The sequence below is a fragment of the Scylla paramamosain genome, chromosome 38 (assembly GCF_035594125.1).
Source record: "Scylla paramamosain isolate STU-SP2022 chromosome 38, ASM3559412v1, whole genome shotgun sequence".
NCBI classification, from domain to species: Eukaryota; Metazoa; Arthropoda; class Malacostraca; order Decapoda; family Portunidae; genus Scylla; species Scylla paramamosain.
In genome coordinates this window covers 7116390-7134541 of record NC_087188.1, presented here as the reverse complement: position 1 = coordinate 7134541, position 18152 = coordinate 7116390, and the positions used below count along the sequence as shown (strand labels likewise).

General features: G+C 49.4%; 1 protein-coding gene across 1 annotated transcript; it reads left to right on the top strand.

The window, feature by feature from the left end:
- Positions 1-714: 714 nt before the first annotated feature.
- On the top strand, positions 715-8182 carry LOC135091660 (zinc finger protein 467-like). Its single transcript, XM_063989477.1, has one exon. It carries the CDS (start codon positions 856-858, stop codon positions 1906-1908), a length of 1053 nt encoding a protein of 350 aa, XP_063845547.1. The 5' UTR covers positions 715-855; the 3' UTR covers positions 1909-8182.
- The last annotated feature ends 9970 nt before the right edge of the window (positions 8183-18152 follow it).

Genomic DNA, 18152 nt, shown 5'->3' with positions numbered 1-18152 from the left:
CCATCCCACCCACGGAGCCCCAACCCGCCCCTCCCACTGGTGGACGCTGGGAGGGTTGGTCGCCGTGCTGCGGGGGATCATCTCATGGCGGCTGCACGTAACGCTAGAGTAGTGTGTGTGTGTGTGTGTGTGTGTGTGTGTGTGTGTGTTGGTGGTGGTGGTGCATCATTTAACAAGGTGCCTGTGTTGCAGGGCTGGCGGGAGGCGTGGGTCCCGCCGCTGACACGTGCGCCGTGATGAAGGACGGCGGCGACACCGACAAGGACCCCGGCAGCGCTGCCCTCGTCCACAAGACGGGCGGGGCGGACCTAGGCCTGGGCCTGGGCCCCGCCCGCCACCTGGGGGGCTCACACCATCCACTAGGGGGCGGAGGCGGGACTCTGCCGGGCTTCCCGCCCCTCCACCACCCCCTCCAGCTGGCGGCGTTGTCCTCGCAGCAGCAAGCCGCCGCTGCCGCTGCCGGCATGCTGTACCCGTCCCTGCTCGGGCCCAACCTGAGCCCCGCCACCCTAATGGCGTCCCTGGCCGCCGCCCGTTCCGGCCACCAGCTTCTCGGCCACCCTCCCTCAGGAACCCCGCAGGTGATGCCGCCCACTTCGGCCACCCTGGCCAGCATACACGCCACCCTGGCCGCAGCCGACTCAGCCCGCCAGAGGGACTTGCTGGCCACCCTGTCCAAACTGGCCAGCAGTTCCGGCGGCGCCTACTTACCGCACCTCGACTCTCCTGTCAAGCCAGACTCCTCGGCCCTGGAGCCTCCGCGCCGCGGCTCCTCCCCGCTCCTCGGCCTCTTACTCGTCCTCCAGCGGGCCCGGAGCGTCACCCTCTGTGGCGCCGCCCCTCACGCACCCCAACATGGCGGGAGCTACCACGGGCGGCGTGGGTTCTGAGACGCCCTCGCCCACCGCGGGGTCGTCGCCGCCCGGCACCAACGGGCGCTTGGATCCCTACACCAGCACCACGCCCACCCGCAAGGCCGCCGCCGCCCGCCCGGACCGCGTGTTCACCTGCAAGATCTGTAATCGCAGCTTCGGGTACAAGCACGTGCTGCAGAACCACGAGCGAACCCACACGGGAGAGAAGCCGTTTGAGTGCAAGGAGTGCCACAAGCGGTTCACGCGCGACCACCACCTCAAGACCCACATGCGGCTGCACACAGGGGAGAAGCCCTACCACTGCACGCACTGCGATAGGCAGTTCGTGCAGGTGGCCAACCTGCGGCGACACCTGCGGGTGCACACTGGCGAGCGCCCCTACTCGTGTGACCTGTGCTCCTCCAGGTTCTCCGACTCCAACCAGCTCAAAGCCCACGTGCTCATCCACAAGGGCGAGAAGCCGTTTGAGTGCGGGCGGTGTTCGGGCCGCTACCCCGCCGCCGCCACCACCTCATGCACCACAAGTGTCCCAAACGACAGCGAGGCCGACCCGCGGCGCCGCGAGGCTCAGTACGGCGAGACCACCTTCCCCGAGGCCGACACATTCTCGCTGGGGCCTGACGAGGACGACGAGGACGACTTCACCGAGGAGGACCTGCCGCCGCCGGCCACGCTGCTGGAGGAGGAGCCGCTGCAGCTCGAGAAACGGCGGGAGCGGAAGAGTCGAGACCCGCGACGAAGTGATCAACCAAACTCTGGGCGGCGGCAGGCTACTGGACCCCACCCACCTGCTGCGGGGCCCTTCACGCCGCCCTGCCCGAGCAGACGGAGCCAGAGGACCTCAGTTTGTCCGGCTCACGCAGCCGTAACAGAAACTACTCGGGCATGTCCGCCGTGTCGAGCGCCTCGGGTCCCGCTAGCAGCGAGCTGGACTACCCGCGCGACGCGACGCGGCACCAAGACGGCGACGCGGACGACGGCAGGTTTACCCCGACACAGCGACGACGAGGATCCCATGCCCTCCCAGGCGTGAGGCCCCGCGCCCCGCGGCCCCAGCGTCACCACACAACGACTCCGGTGCTGAGCAGTGAGTCCCCGCCCCGCCCCGCCCTTCTATGGGCCCCCTCCCGCCCGTCCGCACAACGCACCGCCAGGGTGCTGCGTGCCGCCCCGCCCGTGCCCGGCGCTACTTGTTGGAGAATAGAATTTTATATATATGGTGCCGGACATGAGCCCGACCCTGCCCTCCACCCTCCTCTCCGCCCCACCCTCCCCTTCACCATCACCCTCCCCCCGCCGCTGCTAATCTCAACTATTCGCTAATGACGGCCAGGAGGTTCCCTCATCCCTCAGACCCCCAGACCCCTTAGGTCCCACAGGCCCCCATGCCAACGAGAAGCAGGGCGCCCCGATCCCTGCAGGCCCGGCAGCCACGGGTGCCCACCGCCACTATTTCCTCCCCGCCTCGCCCCGGGCGGCGGCCTTCACCCAGGGTCATTAATCTTGCTTCCTCCTTCGCCTCCCCGGCTGTAAGCAGCGACGCGGCCAAGATTTGCACGGCGACTTTCTCTTCCCCTTCTTTCCTTCCTCCCTCCCCTCCCCCACCACAGTACTCTCACAACAACGCTTAACTTCCTTTCTTCTCCACACTGTCCTGATTACATGCGATCTCTCTCTCTCTCTCTCTCTCTCTCTCTCTCTCTCTCTCTCTCTCTCTCTCTCTCTCTCTCTCTCTCTCTCTCTCTCTCTCTCTCTCTCTCTCTCTCTCTCTGCAGACCTGTTATGCCCACAAAGGCACACAGGCAGGCAGGCCGGGGGTTTGGGGGAAAGGTTCATTTTACAGCCTCGATGGTCGGTCGCTGGAGAAAATTTGCACTACTATTTGTTACCTCCTGTCCTCCCTCCCCCTCTGTGCCCCTCATGGCTTCCTCAGCCTGGCAGATTCTTCCTCTGCCCTCCCACATCCCCTGTGCCTCCACCCCCGCCTGGAAGGAAGGAGAGGCAGGTGAGGAAGGAGGAAGAAAGTTTCCCACCGTCACCACCATTAGTGTGGAGTGATAAAATTGCCCTCTCCTCCTCCTCCTCCTCCTCCTCCTCCTCCTCCTCCTCCTCCTCCTCCTCCTCCTCCTCCTCCTCCTCCTCCTACCGCCCCCTGCTTCACGCCGGCCTCGCTGGTGTCGTCTTTCCGGGGACGGCGCCCTGCACCTGTCTCAGGGGCAGACGGCGAAGCTGTTGCGGGGACAGAATACCACCATCTCTTCCGCTGCCCCCGCGTCTCCACATTCCAGCCCGACCTCCCTCTCACCTCCTCCTCTTCCCCGTCGTCTTGCTTCCCGCCTTCCCTGTTCCTGTCCCTCCCTCCCCTTCCCTCAAAGGTGCGTAGTTCCTAGCCTGGGGGCCGCTGGACACTGGACCCGCGAGACGCGCCTCCCGGGACAGTGCCGGGCCCCCAGACCCCGGGTGCCTCAGGCTGGGGCGGCGTTCCCGCCCCGCCACTCAGCCACCCGTCCCACAGCGTCGCTCAGGGATGACGTCTTTCACTCCACTCTCCTCGCCCTCTCCCATTCCCCTCCTCTGCCTCCCTCTCCCGACAGGAGGGACGTCCCCGGCCCCCCGTCTCAGGAGTGTGTGCAATATTATATAAGACTTTACCTCGCCGCGGGCGTCCCTCTGGCCGGACGGGTGGATCCCGGTGGCGCCCGGAGGGCAGGGCTGGCGGGCGGCACGCGAGGGCAAAGTGCAATAGTATGGCGGCGGGCGTGGTGGGTGGCCCGCTACTGGGCTGCTCCGGGGAGGTGATGTCCCGCTGAGGACAGCGACCAGCAGCCCAAGGCGGTGGGATCGAGGACGCACTGCGGCGCGGGGCAGCGCGGCGCCAGGCCTGGCCACGAGCCGCAGCGCCGCCGCCAGCGGGGAGCCTCAGCGTCCAGTCCACAGCCGGGATTCCTGGGGCCGTAGCGGCTCACACCGGCGGGAGCAGGTTGTTGGTGCGGCCTGTGTTTGGTTTTCTTGATTCACGGTGATTGCCACAACCCTTTCCTCTGTAGGTTAAGCGGGAGACTGTGTGTTGTTAGCTTTAGATACGTCGGCCCCGCCGCCCGCCACACTGTGCGGGCGGCGCCCGGTCGGCAGGAGGCTCCGCCCTCCGGTTCATACAGGGTCTTAATCTAGAGTAGCTTCCGCGCTCGCTCCCGTCCCCACGCCCACACTCACGCCCACGCCAACATGCGGGCATTTCTGCCTGACGCGCCTCTTGAGGCGTGGAGGGCGGGCGTCCTGCTGGCGCCATGTAAACCTTCGGATCGAATGATTGACTCGTGATTGTAGAAAACTTGATTGTATTTGAAGTGTGTGTGCGTGGCGCGGCGTGGCGAAGCACGGAAGCCTTCGTCAGTAGTTCATGTAATTCAGGCGTGACGGCGCCATGTGGGCGCGGCGCGGCCAGACCCTACGCCGCTCCGGAAAGGCGAGGCCGCCGCGTGCTGCGTCCTCGCCCGGCGGTGCGGTGTTGACAGAAGCTCAAGGACGCTGGTTGTCCGTGACCACGCCCCTCGCGGCGGCCACCCGAGCGCCGCCCCTGACGAGGTCTCTGCATGTCGCCTTCTTTCCAAGAGGGCCCAGTTCGCTTTTGACTCCAGCGGGCGACCAAACCCTGGTGACCAAACAGTTCCTCCTTATTGAAGCTCTTAATGGATGTTCCTGTGTTGTCTACAGTAAGCACCGGCGCGGGGCGGCTGGGAGCGGGGCGCGGGGCGGGCGTTGGAGGAGAATTTTACCTGTTGCAGCCCGCCCCGCCCCGCGCCCCTCGCCACGCAGCCTGCCCCGCCAGCCAGCCTCAGGAGTCAGCACGCGGCCGTTAGCGCTGAGACAGGCGCTTATTATTGTTACCCCCCACACGCGCTGACGGCCGGGCGCTCCTCCTGCTCCTGATCCTGCCCCTGCTCCTCCTGCTGCTTCTCCTTGGTGATGGCGGGCAGGGGCGTCCTAGAGCCACTACCTCGCAAGGCGTTGAGAATATTATTTTTATAACCACGTGGCCCTGAGGACGCCCCCTCTCCCCTCCCCCCACATCCACGCCCTCACACCCACTCCTACACCACCACCCACATCCACCTGGCACCGCCCACCTCCTCCACACACCACCCACGCCTCCACCTCTCTCTCAGTCATTCTTTCTCTCATCACTTCAGCTTCTTCCTTTTCTTCCTTCTCCCTTCCTTCTCACTACAAAGCATTCCTTCTCCTGTCACATTGCCCCTCGTCCTTTCCTATCTATCCTTCCTTACCTTACCCTCGACCATTCCTTCTGTCGCTCCTGCCTCTTCCTCCTCCTCCTCCTCCTCCTCCTCCTTCTCCTCGCACCTCCAATGTATGTTGAAGAATTAACTAACTTAGCCAGCTCTCGGTGATAACGTCAGAAATAACAAACATTTTTAATAGTATGTACGAATTTTAACAAGAGAATCAAAGTTTTTTAAATGTCTAACTTGATAATATGATTTTTATCAATTATTATTATCGCCATGATTATTATTATTATTGCTGCTATTGATTACTACTATTATTGTCGCAACAGTATATTATTGAAATCATCTCTCGTTCGCCTCGCATAGATTCAGGTTGTGTAGGGGTTAAATAAGGTGTGTGTGTGTGTGTGTGTGTGTGTGTGTGTGTGTGTGTGTGTGTGTGTGTGTGTGTGTGTGTGTGTGTGTGTGTGTGTGTGTGTGTGTAATGGCTACACGTGTTCAACTCTTCTCTCAAACAGCATTTCTACCAGAGACCTTTGAGAGCAGAGAGACAGCAGTATGGGTGCCGCTACACCTGCCCCCTTTGCTGTTATGTGCGTTCTTGTGTGTTGGGTGTTGATGCGTCACCACCAGTGTGTGTATGTGTGTGTGTGTGAGGCATGTAGGAACGCCACCACCACCAGCACCACCACTACCACCACCACTATTACTACTACCGCAACTGTTATCATCATATTTGTAAGTACCACTTCACGCCTTGTTAAGTAGCATTGGTTAAACCACTTGGGTCAGTGAGAGAGACAGAAAGAGAGAGAGTGTGTGTGTGTGTATGTGTGTGTGTGTGTATCATCTCATGCACAAGTTTATTTATTTATTTATTTATTTATTTATTTATTTGTTTGTTTTATTTATTTATTCATTTATTTACTTATTTTATTTATTCATTTGATCTAATTTCATTCTAATTTCTTTGCATTTCCATCCGTCGTCTTCTGTCAATAGCAAGTAATGTAATGATTTCCCTTATATCAAACTAGCTTTTTTTTTTTTTTATTTCTTCACAAAATCTTCCTCAGTTTCTTTAAGCATCACGATCTACTGGTCTAATACTTCCTTTATTAGTAGCAACATTTATTTATTTTCGTAATCCGCGGGTGTCTCATTCATACCATAAATCTCCAGTTGTCTGTACCGCCTTCTATGCATCACGATTCTTCCTCCATTCCCTCATGTGGCGTGTTAAACTGGGTAACAAACTGAAAACATTCGGGAACCACTGCTGCACTGTTATCCTAGCTGGAGGTGGTATAGGAGACAGTACTAGTGACAAGTCTCATTGCCTGTACATACACCGCGAACCTCCAGTTTTCCCTCGTTTTCAGTGTCCCTTCCTTCATTCCTCCCAAATTCACAAGACTATACACCACTATTACCCTTGCTGAGGCTGTGTTGGCGACCGTACTAGTAACGAGTCTTTCATTCCTTATACTGCGAATCTCTAGTTTCTCTACCGCTTTCTATGTATTCTTCCTTCATTCCTCTCTAATCCTTGCTGAGACTGTATGGGTGGTGGTGCTGCAGTGTCCAAGGGGAGGCAGACCCGGAGAGGTGTAGAGAAAGAGGGAGGAAGGGAAGGCAGCCGAATATAAATTGGACGTGGCGGAATTGAAACTCTTATTTCCTGCGTTTGATCAATAAGGAAATTCATGCTATTGATTTTCGCCCTGCATCCACTCACGCTACAGTTAGGCCTCGTCGCGGCAAGGGAGGGCGAGGGGCAGTACCGCTCACCTCAACTCTAACCGCTCGAAGAAAATTGTTCACTCCCGCCTGAACTTCACCCACGCGTCATATGCACTCTTGTCCACAACATACAAGATGACTCGTTTTTCTAGTATTTTTCTCAGTATGCAGCGCAAATTTAACTGCCCGTGAAGACTAGCAATATGGGGTGTTTTCCTCCCTTTTTTTTTTTTTTTTTTTTTTTTCCTCTCCCCGTTTATTTATCCCCTCTCGCCTCGATCAGCTGACTCATGGCGCGTGCGAATCCAACCACATTGTCTTCGTCTTTCCTCCTTTTCCCTCCTCCACTCCTGTAATTGAATTCTTCTTTTCCGATGGAGTGATCAAACAGAAGACAAAAGATAGAAGAAACACACACAGAAATTTCAAGTAAGAAGAGAGATGTCAGTTAGAGAAAGAAATAAACGTGGTCTGGTTTTGAAAGCTCGCTAAGAAAACGGACGAAGGCGATGCAGTTTCGAGTAAAGGAGAGAGAGAGAGAGAGAGAGAGAGAGAGAGAGAGAGAGAGAGAGAGAGAGAGAGAGAGAGAGAGAGAGAGATTCAGTTGATGTCGATAGGGAGAAGAGGAAGAGGAGGATGGGGAGGAATAAGAGAAGGAATTAGAAGAGGAGGAGGAGATAGTAAAGACGGCATTAGGAAAAGAGCGAAAGGAGGGGGAGGCATTGAAATGAGACTAGCAAAACTATATCCCTCCTTTCCTCCCACTCTCCCTATCACTTCCCCCTCTCTCTCCCCCTCTCCCTCTCTCAGTTCCCAACACGCTTCTGCAGGGAGGTCGTTTGTCTGTCCGTGTCTGTCTTTGTTGCCGCGGCGTGGAGGCGGAGGGAGCGTTTGAACAAGGTTGGTTGATCAAGGGAAGGAGGGATGAGGGCGAGAGTGAGAGGGAGGCGGAGGGAGTGAGAGAAAGGAAGGAAATTACTAGACACACACCATTCTTTCCATGTTTGCTTCTGTTTGTGGTTCGAATCGCAGTGAGTGGAGCTTGCTAATTGTGCTGAATGGCATGATTTACTACTACTACTACTACTACTACTACTGCAGGTGTAAATGTGTAGCTCATAATAACTGGCTAATAGCTATAGGTGGTTGATCATTACAGTATCGTTAAAGGAACGCTTATATTGAGCCGTTTCAGGTTGTTAGTTTATTTCGTTATTCACCTAATTAATGAGGGAATAAAGGCGTTATTTATGTTTATTCGTGTACTTCTCAAGACGATTGGAAAGTCTTTTATTTTTTATTCTTACGGCATTTTATCTCAGTATTAAACCAACTATTGAGAACTTGCTGAATATTTATGTATTTTTCATGAGAGCAAGTCTTTTGGGGTGAATTTTCTGATGGAAATAGTTTTTAAATGAGAATAAGTCTAGTTAGGTACTTTTTACTTATTTATTTAGAGAATGGAAGTGTGAATTATGTGACAAATTTCCAACGTTGCTCAGTTCCCCACATGCAGTCTAATGGTGGTGGTGGTGGTGGTGGCGGTGACTGGAGTGTGTAGCCTGTCTATGCGTCTCACCACCACCACCACTGCGCCTCTCTGCTCTAGTTTTTTTTTTTTTTTTTTTTTTCGTCTTTCTTTCCCTTCCCCCTTTTTTCCACCCTTTCGGTATCGTGTGACTCTGAGGGCAGGAACCTTCGGGGGCGACAAAAAGTTGCCATAAAACCCTGCGTCAAAACACCCGAGTAAAGAGTTGAGGCATTAGCAGTAAAGTGTGGTCACCCGGAATACGCTCTCTCTCTCTCTCTCTCTCTCTCTCTCTCTCTCTCTCTCCGTTTTCTTTCTTCAGACTGCCTGCTATAGTACCTTGTCGGACGCCGCTGTTATCGTACTTCCATTTTCCTGCTTCATTTTGTCTTGTGTATCATTTATCGTTTAGGAATTGTTAGTTTTTCCTTTATTGACTTAACTTTTGCAGGTTCACAGATGTTTTGTTGTGATGCGTGTCTTAAAATCGTGTTCGGTGTCTTTTTTTTTTTTAGTTTATTTTTTCATTTGTCCCAGGAAGTGAAAGGGAAAGGGGGTGATTTTTTTTACCTTCCCCCTTCTTTTTAACCGGTCGAGTCAGTTCACCAGCTGCATTTCTAAACAATTCCCGGGCTTAGAAATACTTGTAAATACGTTTTGTTTCATAATCTGCTCTTTTGTTGCAGGATTCCAGTATAATGAAGTTTTTGTGGCTAATCTCTCTCTCTCTCTCTCTCTCTCTCTCTCTCTCTCTCTCTCTCTCTCTCTCTCTCTCTCTCTCTCTCTCTCTCTCTCTCTCTCTCTCTCTCTCTCTCTCTCTCTCTCTCTCTCTCTCAACACGACCATAACAATAAAGAGTTAGGACATAAACCATAAACTTATATTGCGCCCAAGACACACCGGGTTAGTCCACCTTTAGATTTTTTCCCCGTTTTTTATCTCAAGCTGGTCACTCCCCTGCATTGTTCCCCGCCCCGCCCCGCCTTTCGCTGCCTCCCTTCTTCCCTTTCCCTCTCTGCGCCTCATAGTCCCGCTTGTTGGTCAGTCAGGCTTGAAATGAAAGTTGTTTGAAAGCTGAGTATTGAAGATCTAGGGAAAGCACTGGATAATGGCCAGACTACAGAGGTTGGGAGCAACAGAAGAAAATGCGAACTTAGAAAACGGGGGTGCACATGATATTGTATGGAAATATTGATCGAGTTAGTCTCTTTATCTCGTCGTCAATCTGTTTTATGCCTGTAATGTTATCTGGTGATTGAACGAACTTATTTCTCATCTGTAAAGACTTGTTATTCATTGATTGGCGAAGTAACTAGTAGTCTCAAAGCAGCGCTGTTATTACTCGGCAAAAAATGAGTGGTAAATGCAGAAATAAAAGAAATAAACTGCTGCTTCAATCACTGAAACGACACAAGTGAAGGTAAAGATAAATAAAGGGAAAATAAATCGTTTCCAACAACGAAGCGACGCGAGAAAAGATTAAGAAAAATATCAAACGTTAGAAAACTGCAGCTTCCATCATTAAAGCGCGATAGAACCACAACACCCAACGAAGCTTCTTGATAAAATTTCACTCGCCAAGCCATTTATTTCATGTCCTCGCCGTAACACTGACAAATAGCAGCAGAAGTCAGGAAGCCGTTACGTTCCGCGGTCTACTGCATTACTGTAACGGAACACTTGACTTCATTTAGCGGCAAATATATGAATGTAAGTGACAACGGTTCGCGGGGCAGAGCGGAGAGCGGGGGCGGAGCGGGGCGGCGAGAACCATTACCTCACACCCTCGCCTTGCTTTCATCGCCCCGGCACGTAGAGCTGGTAGAGGCGAGAGTCCTGCGCCCGGCGATGATGGTTCTAGTCCTATGTTATGTAGGGCGAGGCTGCGAAAACAAAAGGCTATGAGAGGCTCCCTGACAGCCATTTGCCATTTGTCTCACCCTGCACTCGTGAATTCTCTTCCTCCTCCTCCTCCTTCTCCTGTACCTGCTAGCCTCAGTCATTTTATCTCCCTTGCTCTTTCTCATTCCCATCTCCATAATTATTCAGGTATTTTCTTTCGCCTCTTCTCTTTGCTTGCCTTTCTACAGTCGCGAAATTTTCTCATATCATTGTGTTTACTCACTTGGCTTCCACCTCCCATTAGTTCTTCGGATCTCTATTCAGAACCATTCAAGCACTCACCTTCATTCCCTCAACCCCAGTAACAGTTATAATAGTCAGTTGGGAGTAAACAAAACCCGCATTTCTATCTATCAAGAAGTCACCGGTTGACATCATTATCTTTCCCTCCCCTCCACCTCTCCCTCTCACCCTCCCATCTCGTCCCCGGCCTCCTCCATTGTTCCCCCGCGGCCATCACACACACTGGACGTTATCGCTAATTACACCCCCTGGCGGGTCACAGGGGCACCTCATGCGGTAATCTTTCGACGAGTTGAATTCCTGCTCACTCCCTCCCCCGCCGCCGCCTCCTCCTGCCCCGCTTCCCAAGAATACCATGTGATTACTACCAGTCCCTCTATCTTGTTTCTCCTGATAGTGATGTTATAGCTTTATATTTTGTGTTGTTAGACCACCGCTTCTGTTCTATCTTTTCTATTAGTTTTTATATTTTGTGATCATATGTTCCATTTTTCTACCCATTTAGTAATATTTTAATGTACTTTTCTTTCTTTTCTTGTCTCTGTTTCTATATTTGTACCGCATATTCTATTTGTGCTCCCGGTTGTCATTATTTCAGCGTATCCTCACGATCTTGCTTCATTAATGGCACATGTATGTTTTGAAGCCCCACCGTTTCCATATAAGTAATCGCCTCTTCCTTCTCTTCTATTTGTAGTCTTATATAACACCAAATCAGGAAACGTATGTAATTGCCTTTCTCTTTAACAAATTTCAGTTTTAATTTGTTTCCACTTAATCTTACGAGACATTTAAAGTTTCCCTGCCAAACCACCGTGCAGTGCGAAACATCACATTGAACATTCTCGCCAAAGAGGAGTTACAGGTCTTCCCGTCAGCCTCAGAATGACGGGTGAGGCTGAAACCAGTGGAGTGTACTGGGCCACCCTCACAACCCGCCAAAATCAGTCCCATCAGCTAGGGCGGGGGTGGAAAAAGGGAGAGGGAGGAAAGGAGGGTAAGGAAGGTGCTTGCCAAATCGTACCCTGCGGGGAGGCATTGGGTTGGGTTCCTCTGACCTTGGAGACGCGAAGGAAAGGGAGGGACGACGGTGTGGAGGAAGGGAGAGAGAGAAGAGGGTATGGACTGTGAAGGGAAGGGAGGGAAAGGAGGCAGCAGGGTATGAGATAACACCAGGATTAGCTCTCGTCTGCCTCGCATGTAACTGACTGCCTTTCATTCTATTACCTTACGATTTCCTCCATAACGTTAGTAGTGTTCATTCTACAACAACAACAACAACTGCTACTACTGCTACTACTACTACTACTACTACTACTACCACCACCAGTTTTGCCTCCCTACCATCTCTACCACATACATTCACACGTACACACATACACACGCACACACTCCCTTCCAAACCCACACCTTCCCTGTCACCCTACTACTTGCGCTCATGAATAGACAAGAATAGTTTTCGCGGCCCAGGCGGTGTGTGGGAGGGACACAGAGAGAGGGAGGAGAAAGGAGAGGGCGAGGGAGAGGTATGGGGAGCGCCTAGTAACAGCGTACATACACTCGCGGATTCACCCCCTGAGGCACCCCATGTTACCTCACTAACAACACTAAAATCAGCGAGGAGAGTCCGTTAGCCGCCACCTTCTTCCTCCTCCTTCCTCATGGTCGCGTAACCGCCTTTCCTCAGTAATTGTATATTGTCTTGCGGATTCCTGACTCCCCGTGCGCTCTTCCCTTGTGGGTAAACAGTGCGAACGTAAAGTGATCGTAGTGGTGGGTGTCGCTATAACGCTTCCTTCTTCCTCCTTCCTACTCATTTTCTCTCCTTGTCCTCGTCACTTTAGTCTTTGTTTTCTTTCTCTTATTTCTTCCTGGGACTTTGAGCTTTGAGCAGTGTTAGGCGCTGATGAAGTTTGATGATTCGCACGTCCTCTTTTGCTCGAGCAGCTGGGAAGACAGAATTCCTAATCATAATTTGTGTAATGTGTTTACATTAAATCATGAATTTTTGGATGTGCTAAATTTTTGGGGAAAATTTATTTTTGGATTCTTAAGGTGATTATCAATATGAAATTAAACGTAGCCATATACATAACAATGGTGTCGCTTACAAATACTTCGTATATATTCCAACACGTTATTTATATGATGAATAAAACGTAAATTGAGAGTACTGAACTAGACTATAACTCATTTAATACATAATCATGCGAAATCTATCATCGTGCAATCATCTCATTCAACAAAAGCTCAAAGTGACGCCCTGCTTGGTCTTGCCTCAAAATGGCCCCGCAAGCACGGCGTTTATTGGTCGCCACGATAATCAATCACCGGAAATATATGGAACAACAGCGATAAGTTTTGGCATCACATCCTCATCAGAAGAGCGCCGCAGTACCACATCTATTCGCCACTCGATTCCCGCAACGCATCGGTCGCTGCTTGCGCGAGGCTGAGAGGGAGGAGGAAGAAAAGAAAGAATTAGCCAAAATTATGTTTACTTGGGATATGACAGAAAATTGATGAACAGTCCGGGCCCTTCAGAGGCAAAATATAAATTCCCACGGGTATAGACCAACGTAAGAGGGACAAAATAAGTTCCCATGAAGTTTGCGGAATGAGGGAAGAGGAGAGAGAGAAAGCAGAGTATGTTTATCTGACTGTTACGCCGCCCCCGCCCCCGCTCTGACCACGCCCCTGCTGCCATCTCTCAACTCAAAATGGCTTCTCAGACCTCTCGTGTTAGCCGGGAAAATCACCCCGTGCTTGTGGGGATGCGAAGGGACAAGTCAGTGAGGGTGTATTGACGTGGGGGGCGAAAAGTTTGTAACCGCGGGAGTAGGAGACGGAAGGAGGAGGCTGGGGTTGAAATTGCGTGTTCGCCTCCTTGTCGCTTCATCGATCTAGGCTGAAAGATCGCCGCTCAGAGAGAGAGAGAGAGAGAGAGCGTGTGTGGTACTGTACAGCGCGCATTCCGTAACTGACACTAAATCTTTGTATCTCTTTCAATTCCAAAAATAATGCACACGTATTATTTTCCTCTCTCAGACCAACACGTGCGTCAGTTTAAAATACAAGTACAAAAAAAAGTCATAAAATTTGACCCACAAGTATTTCATTCATTAACTTGTCCTGAGGGAGTTTGCATAAAATTATCTCTAGCCCAGTTTGGTTTTACAGTCCAGCGGGATAATTAGCAAGTCCGGCTCGGTTTACAACGTTTACAGCCTCCTATACGTTCTCAAGAGTCTCCCTTTCTCCCGTCTCTCCCCCTCTACAGCCTTACAATCCTCCAGTGTCCTCGTCCTCCTCCGCGGCCCTCTCTCCCATCACCCAAGCGCATGCAAATTTTCCCCGCCCAAATACCAGCTTTTCTGAAACATCTTCACCGTCTCGCGGCTTACTTTACCCTCTTTTCCCTCCTGGCAGAGTGACGCAATCCCACGCAAACCCTCACTGGCTAAAATGACCCTTAAAATGAGTAGCGCGTAAGAGTGATGGTCCCCCGCTGCGCCGCTCCTCTGCCCGGGACAGTAAACAGGGCGGCGGGGAGTTAGTTAGGAAGGGACCAGGCAGCGACAGTCGAGGTTGGAATGGCGGGTTACTTGTAGTGGTAAGGGAGGTGGGTATAGATAGGTGGATGACGGAAATGCCGGCTGTGTAGCTTGGTGGAAATGTTCATGTCATGGGTTTTAACAGTTTAACTAGTGCAAATGTTAATAATGATGTGCTAGAGTACTCCATCCTATCTCCTTGTTACTTTCCTTGTTTGTTTGTTTTGATTATAGTCTGTCTCTGTCTGTGCCCCAGTGACGATAATGCTTTAGACTCTCTCTCTCTCTCTCTCTCTCTCTCTCTCTCTCTCTCTCTCTCTCTCTCTCTCTCTCTACGTCATCAGCCTCCGTCACCTATTTCTTTGCTATCGTCCATTTTTTTTCTTTTCTTTATTATTCTTTCCTTCCATATTACATCTCCACGTCCTTTCTGTTATTCCACCATTCATCATTATCTTTTGCATTACATCCCCCTTTTTTCATTCACAATCATCGCGACATTCATATTTTTCATACATTCATAACTTTCCTTGTTTTTCTTGACCATGCATCGTATTTATTCGTGTGTAGGCCTTGGATCGTGTTCTCTTGGTCTTTTTGATCTCCTGTTTTTATTACCCATCCAGTCCTCGATATGATCCTAGTGGTGTGTGTGTGTGTGTGTGCAATGACCCAGTGTGTTAGTGGTGCCAGTGCTACTGACTAGAGTGTGGTATTGGTTACTTACATACAAAAATAATAGATTGGTAGATAAATGAATAAATTAGTAAATAAATAAATCAATAAAACGAAGTAATTTCGTTGTACATTCATGAAAAATCATGATGAAAAACTATCGTTTTTTCATAATTTTCTTACTTAAAACAGAAAAATCTGAGATAAATTTTAGATCACTTACATCCTCGGCTTTTTATAAAGGCGACTGTACCAATATGTGCATCATAGTAAAAAGCAAGAATTCACTGATAGATTACTAGAGAAGTTTGTTTATGAGAGTGACGATTATAAAACACATTTATTACAACCATGACATTACACACAACACCACATGCACCTTAACATACATCATGCATGCACGCAGGAACAAACACTATACTACTGATGTGATGCAAATTTAAATTCAAGCACCATTCACTTCTACCATTTAACATTGTTACTGTAAATCTAGTTGTTAATTTAGAAAGTTGATAGCTTCCATCCATACATACATTTTCTACTCTATATGAATCAGTACATTAGTCTTTATATTATCTCAACTCTGTAGGAATATATTGGCCTTCATTTTGCATTATTTCAGTGAGAACAAGAAACTACTGACATACTAAATTATAATGTACATGAAGATATGGTGGTGGTAAGTAATGTTTCTCCTGCCTCGCGTGTGTGTATGTGTGTGTGTCAGTGGGTGGTGCCTCTCAGGCTCTGCAGTACTTCTCTACCTCAGGACCAAACTATAGTACAAAGGTCAAGACAATTCCACTTCAAGGGTGCCTGTGTTGGGCTAATTCACCTCAGCACCCTGGGCAGGTCAGGTCACTCTTGGGTCAGCCACATGTTGTGCTGCACAATAAATTTTGTACACACCTCATGTGATTCCCGGGATGTCCTGATGCTTTCCTTGGGCTCTGAGGACCCTTGTGTTCCTCCCATCAGTACAAACCCTCAGGGGCGCAGGGCCATGAGGTCCTTGCACTCTGCCCACCTCTGCAGGGGCTATAGTGCCAAATGAATAACCAGGGTGAAGCAATTATTGTGTATTGATTGTTCTGAGTTTTCCTTTTCCCCAAGAGCTGGGTCTGTGCCCTCTTTTTTGTTAAGAAATGTGCAAAGAATCTGTCACTCTTGTTAGCGGATGGAAACTTGTGCTATGCCTCGTGTACTTATTAAGTTGTGATTATCATGCATCCAAACCATTCATTTTTGATTGTAATAACATAAGGTGTACAATTTTTTCCTTATTTATTACTTTGATTGATAATTTAATTACATTTTTTATTTATGTATTGTTTTATTTTTTTGTATGTTCAATCCTGTAATGATTCAGTCAACTCTAGATGTTTTCCTGGAGTCAGAGAACTGCTTAACCTTGCTAATGTGCAGAGGCTTGAGCACTTGACCTACACCCGCCTAGCCAGGGTCATTCCAAGGGTTTGCCTCCGTCCCTGGCTGCCACCTGCCAGTCCCCTAGCCATGGTTCATGGGTGATAATATAAAGTACATATAATATCTGTGGCTCAGGACCTGGTGGTGTCTCCGGGTGGCGGCGGCCGAGACCCGTCCATGTGATGCTGGCTGGAGAAAGTTTACACCTGCATGTTGCCAGTAAATAAAATAAGTGAATTGTGCAGGGCATCGTTCGTCTACCTCTCTTCTGATTCTAACGTCAGGACCTGCATGGCCCTTATGATGCTCACCAAGGCTTTCCATGAGTTTATAATGTGTTCAAAGCAAGATCTTAACTTTTTAATTGTTATGCTAGTGTTGGGTGGAGGCTGCATCCATAGTGGTGCTTTGTCTTACTGCTTACTTCAAATCAAGACCCAACTCTACCTTGTAAATCACAGCTTACTTGCTAGACAGAGGTGGCATTCTGGATGCTGCTTTGCTTGCTGACATTCCACTATCACTGAATGGCACACTGTTTTCTGCCATGTGAAGTCAAAACAAACACAGGCTGACAGAGGCATTGTGCATGGCTGTTGAGTGCAGTGTTAGTGAAGTAAACTAAAGATGGAACAGAAGTACTTTATTTCACTAACATTTTAGCTTTTGCCTTCCTCAGACTGAAAAAGGCAGCACCTGAATTAAGGAATAAGATACTTCTGCATCATGCTGTGTTTTGTCTCACTACCACATTCCACTGACAGATGTATGCTGACACCTACTGGCCTGAGTATTGTCTTAGTACAAAGTTTCATGAAGAATCAACCTTCTTTAACCCTTGTGCCAACAGTATGTTCCTCACTTGTAAACAAATTAAGGTACAAACACAAGTCCCTCCCTGATCTCAAGGCAGAAAGATTTTCAAGATGCAGATGGATATTATAGAGAAGGCCATGCAGTTGCTCTTGTCATGGAACCAGTATTTTGTACTTGGGATGTGATGTTAGGGGGCGGGTGTGGAGACTCTGGGTGAAAGTGGTGATAATATTGTAGTGTTTTGGTAGCCCGGGAAGGATCCACCCTGAGTCCTGACAATCACATGCTATCATACATTTCATCATCTTTTTTATGTAGATTTTTCAATGTTCCAGTCAAACTCTTATTGTTGCTCCCAACTGTAATGTCATATATTATTACAATAAATAATGAGTAGTGTCCTACCTTTCCTTAAACCACTCAATAATTAGAGATAAACTGAGTTTTTTGCCAGATTCAAATACTGAGTAATACCAAAGCTTTTCCTAATCCACTCAATAATGTTTAAGAGATCAGACATTTTCATGCTAGATTCAAATAACAAAGTGTCTATACAGCATTAAAATCACATATTTGACAACTGTGTTTTGCACACCAGGTGTTAGTATTGTGTTAGGTATTGGCACCTTATATATACAACACCTGTTTTCCTGCCTCCAGTGCAGTGTATTATGGCAGGAAGTTTGGGTCCTTATGATGCCATACATACTTTGACCTTTACTCGGTTTAGAGTAATACATGCATAGTATGTTGTACCAATGCCTGGGCCTGATGTGACAAATGACATCTTATCACATTCAGCTGTGTACTTTGTTATTATCAGCATCTTACACAGCAGTTTTTTGTACAGTTTTGGCATTTCTCTTCAGAGAGAATATCTGACTATATTACACTGTTATGCTTATCCTGTGGAAGCAGATATCTCATTCAACCAACTTATAGGGTTCTACAATGCATATTACAATGTTCTCACTTTGTTTTCATAAGGGATAAGACAATTTTGCCAAGAAAAATTCTGAAAACTGGACGGTACAAGTGTACATACTACATATTGTATGTACCAGCACTGTACACACTAAACCACTCAATATTATTTATGAGATGAATGTAACATCTTTTCAGCAAAGTTGTAAAAAAA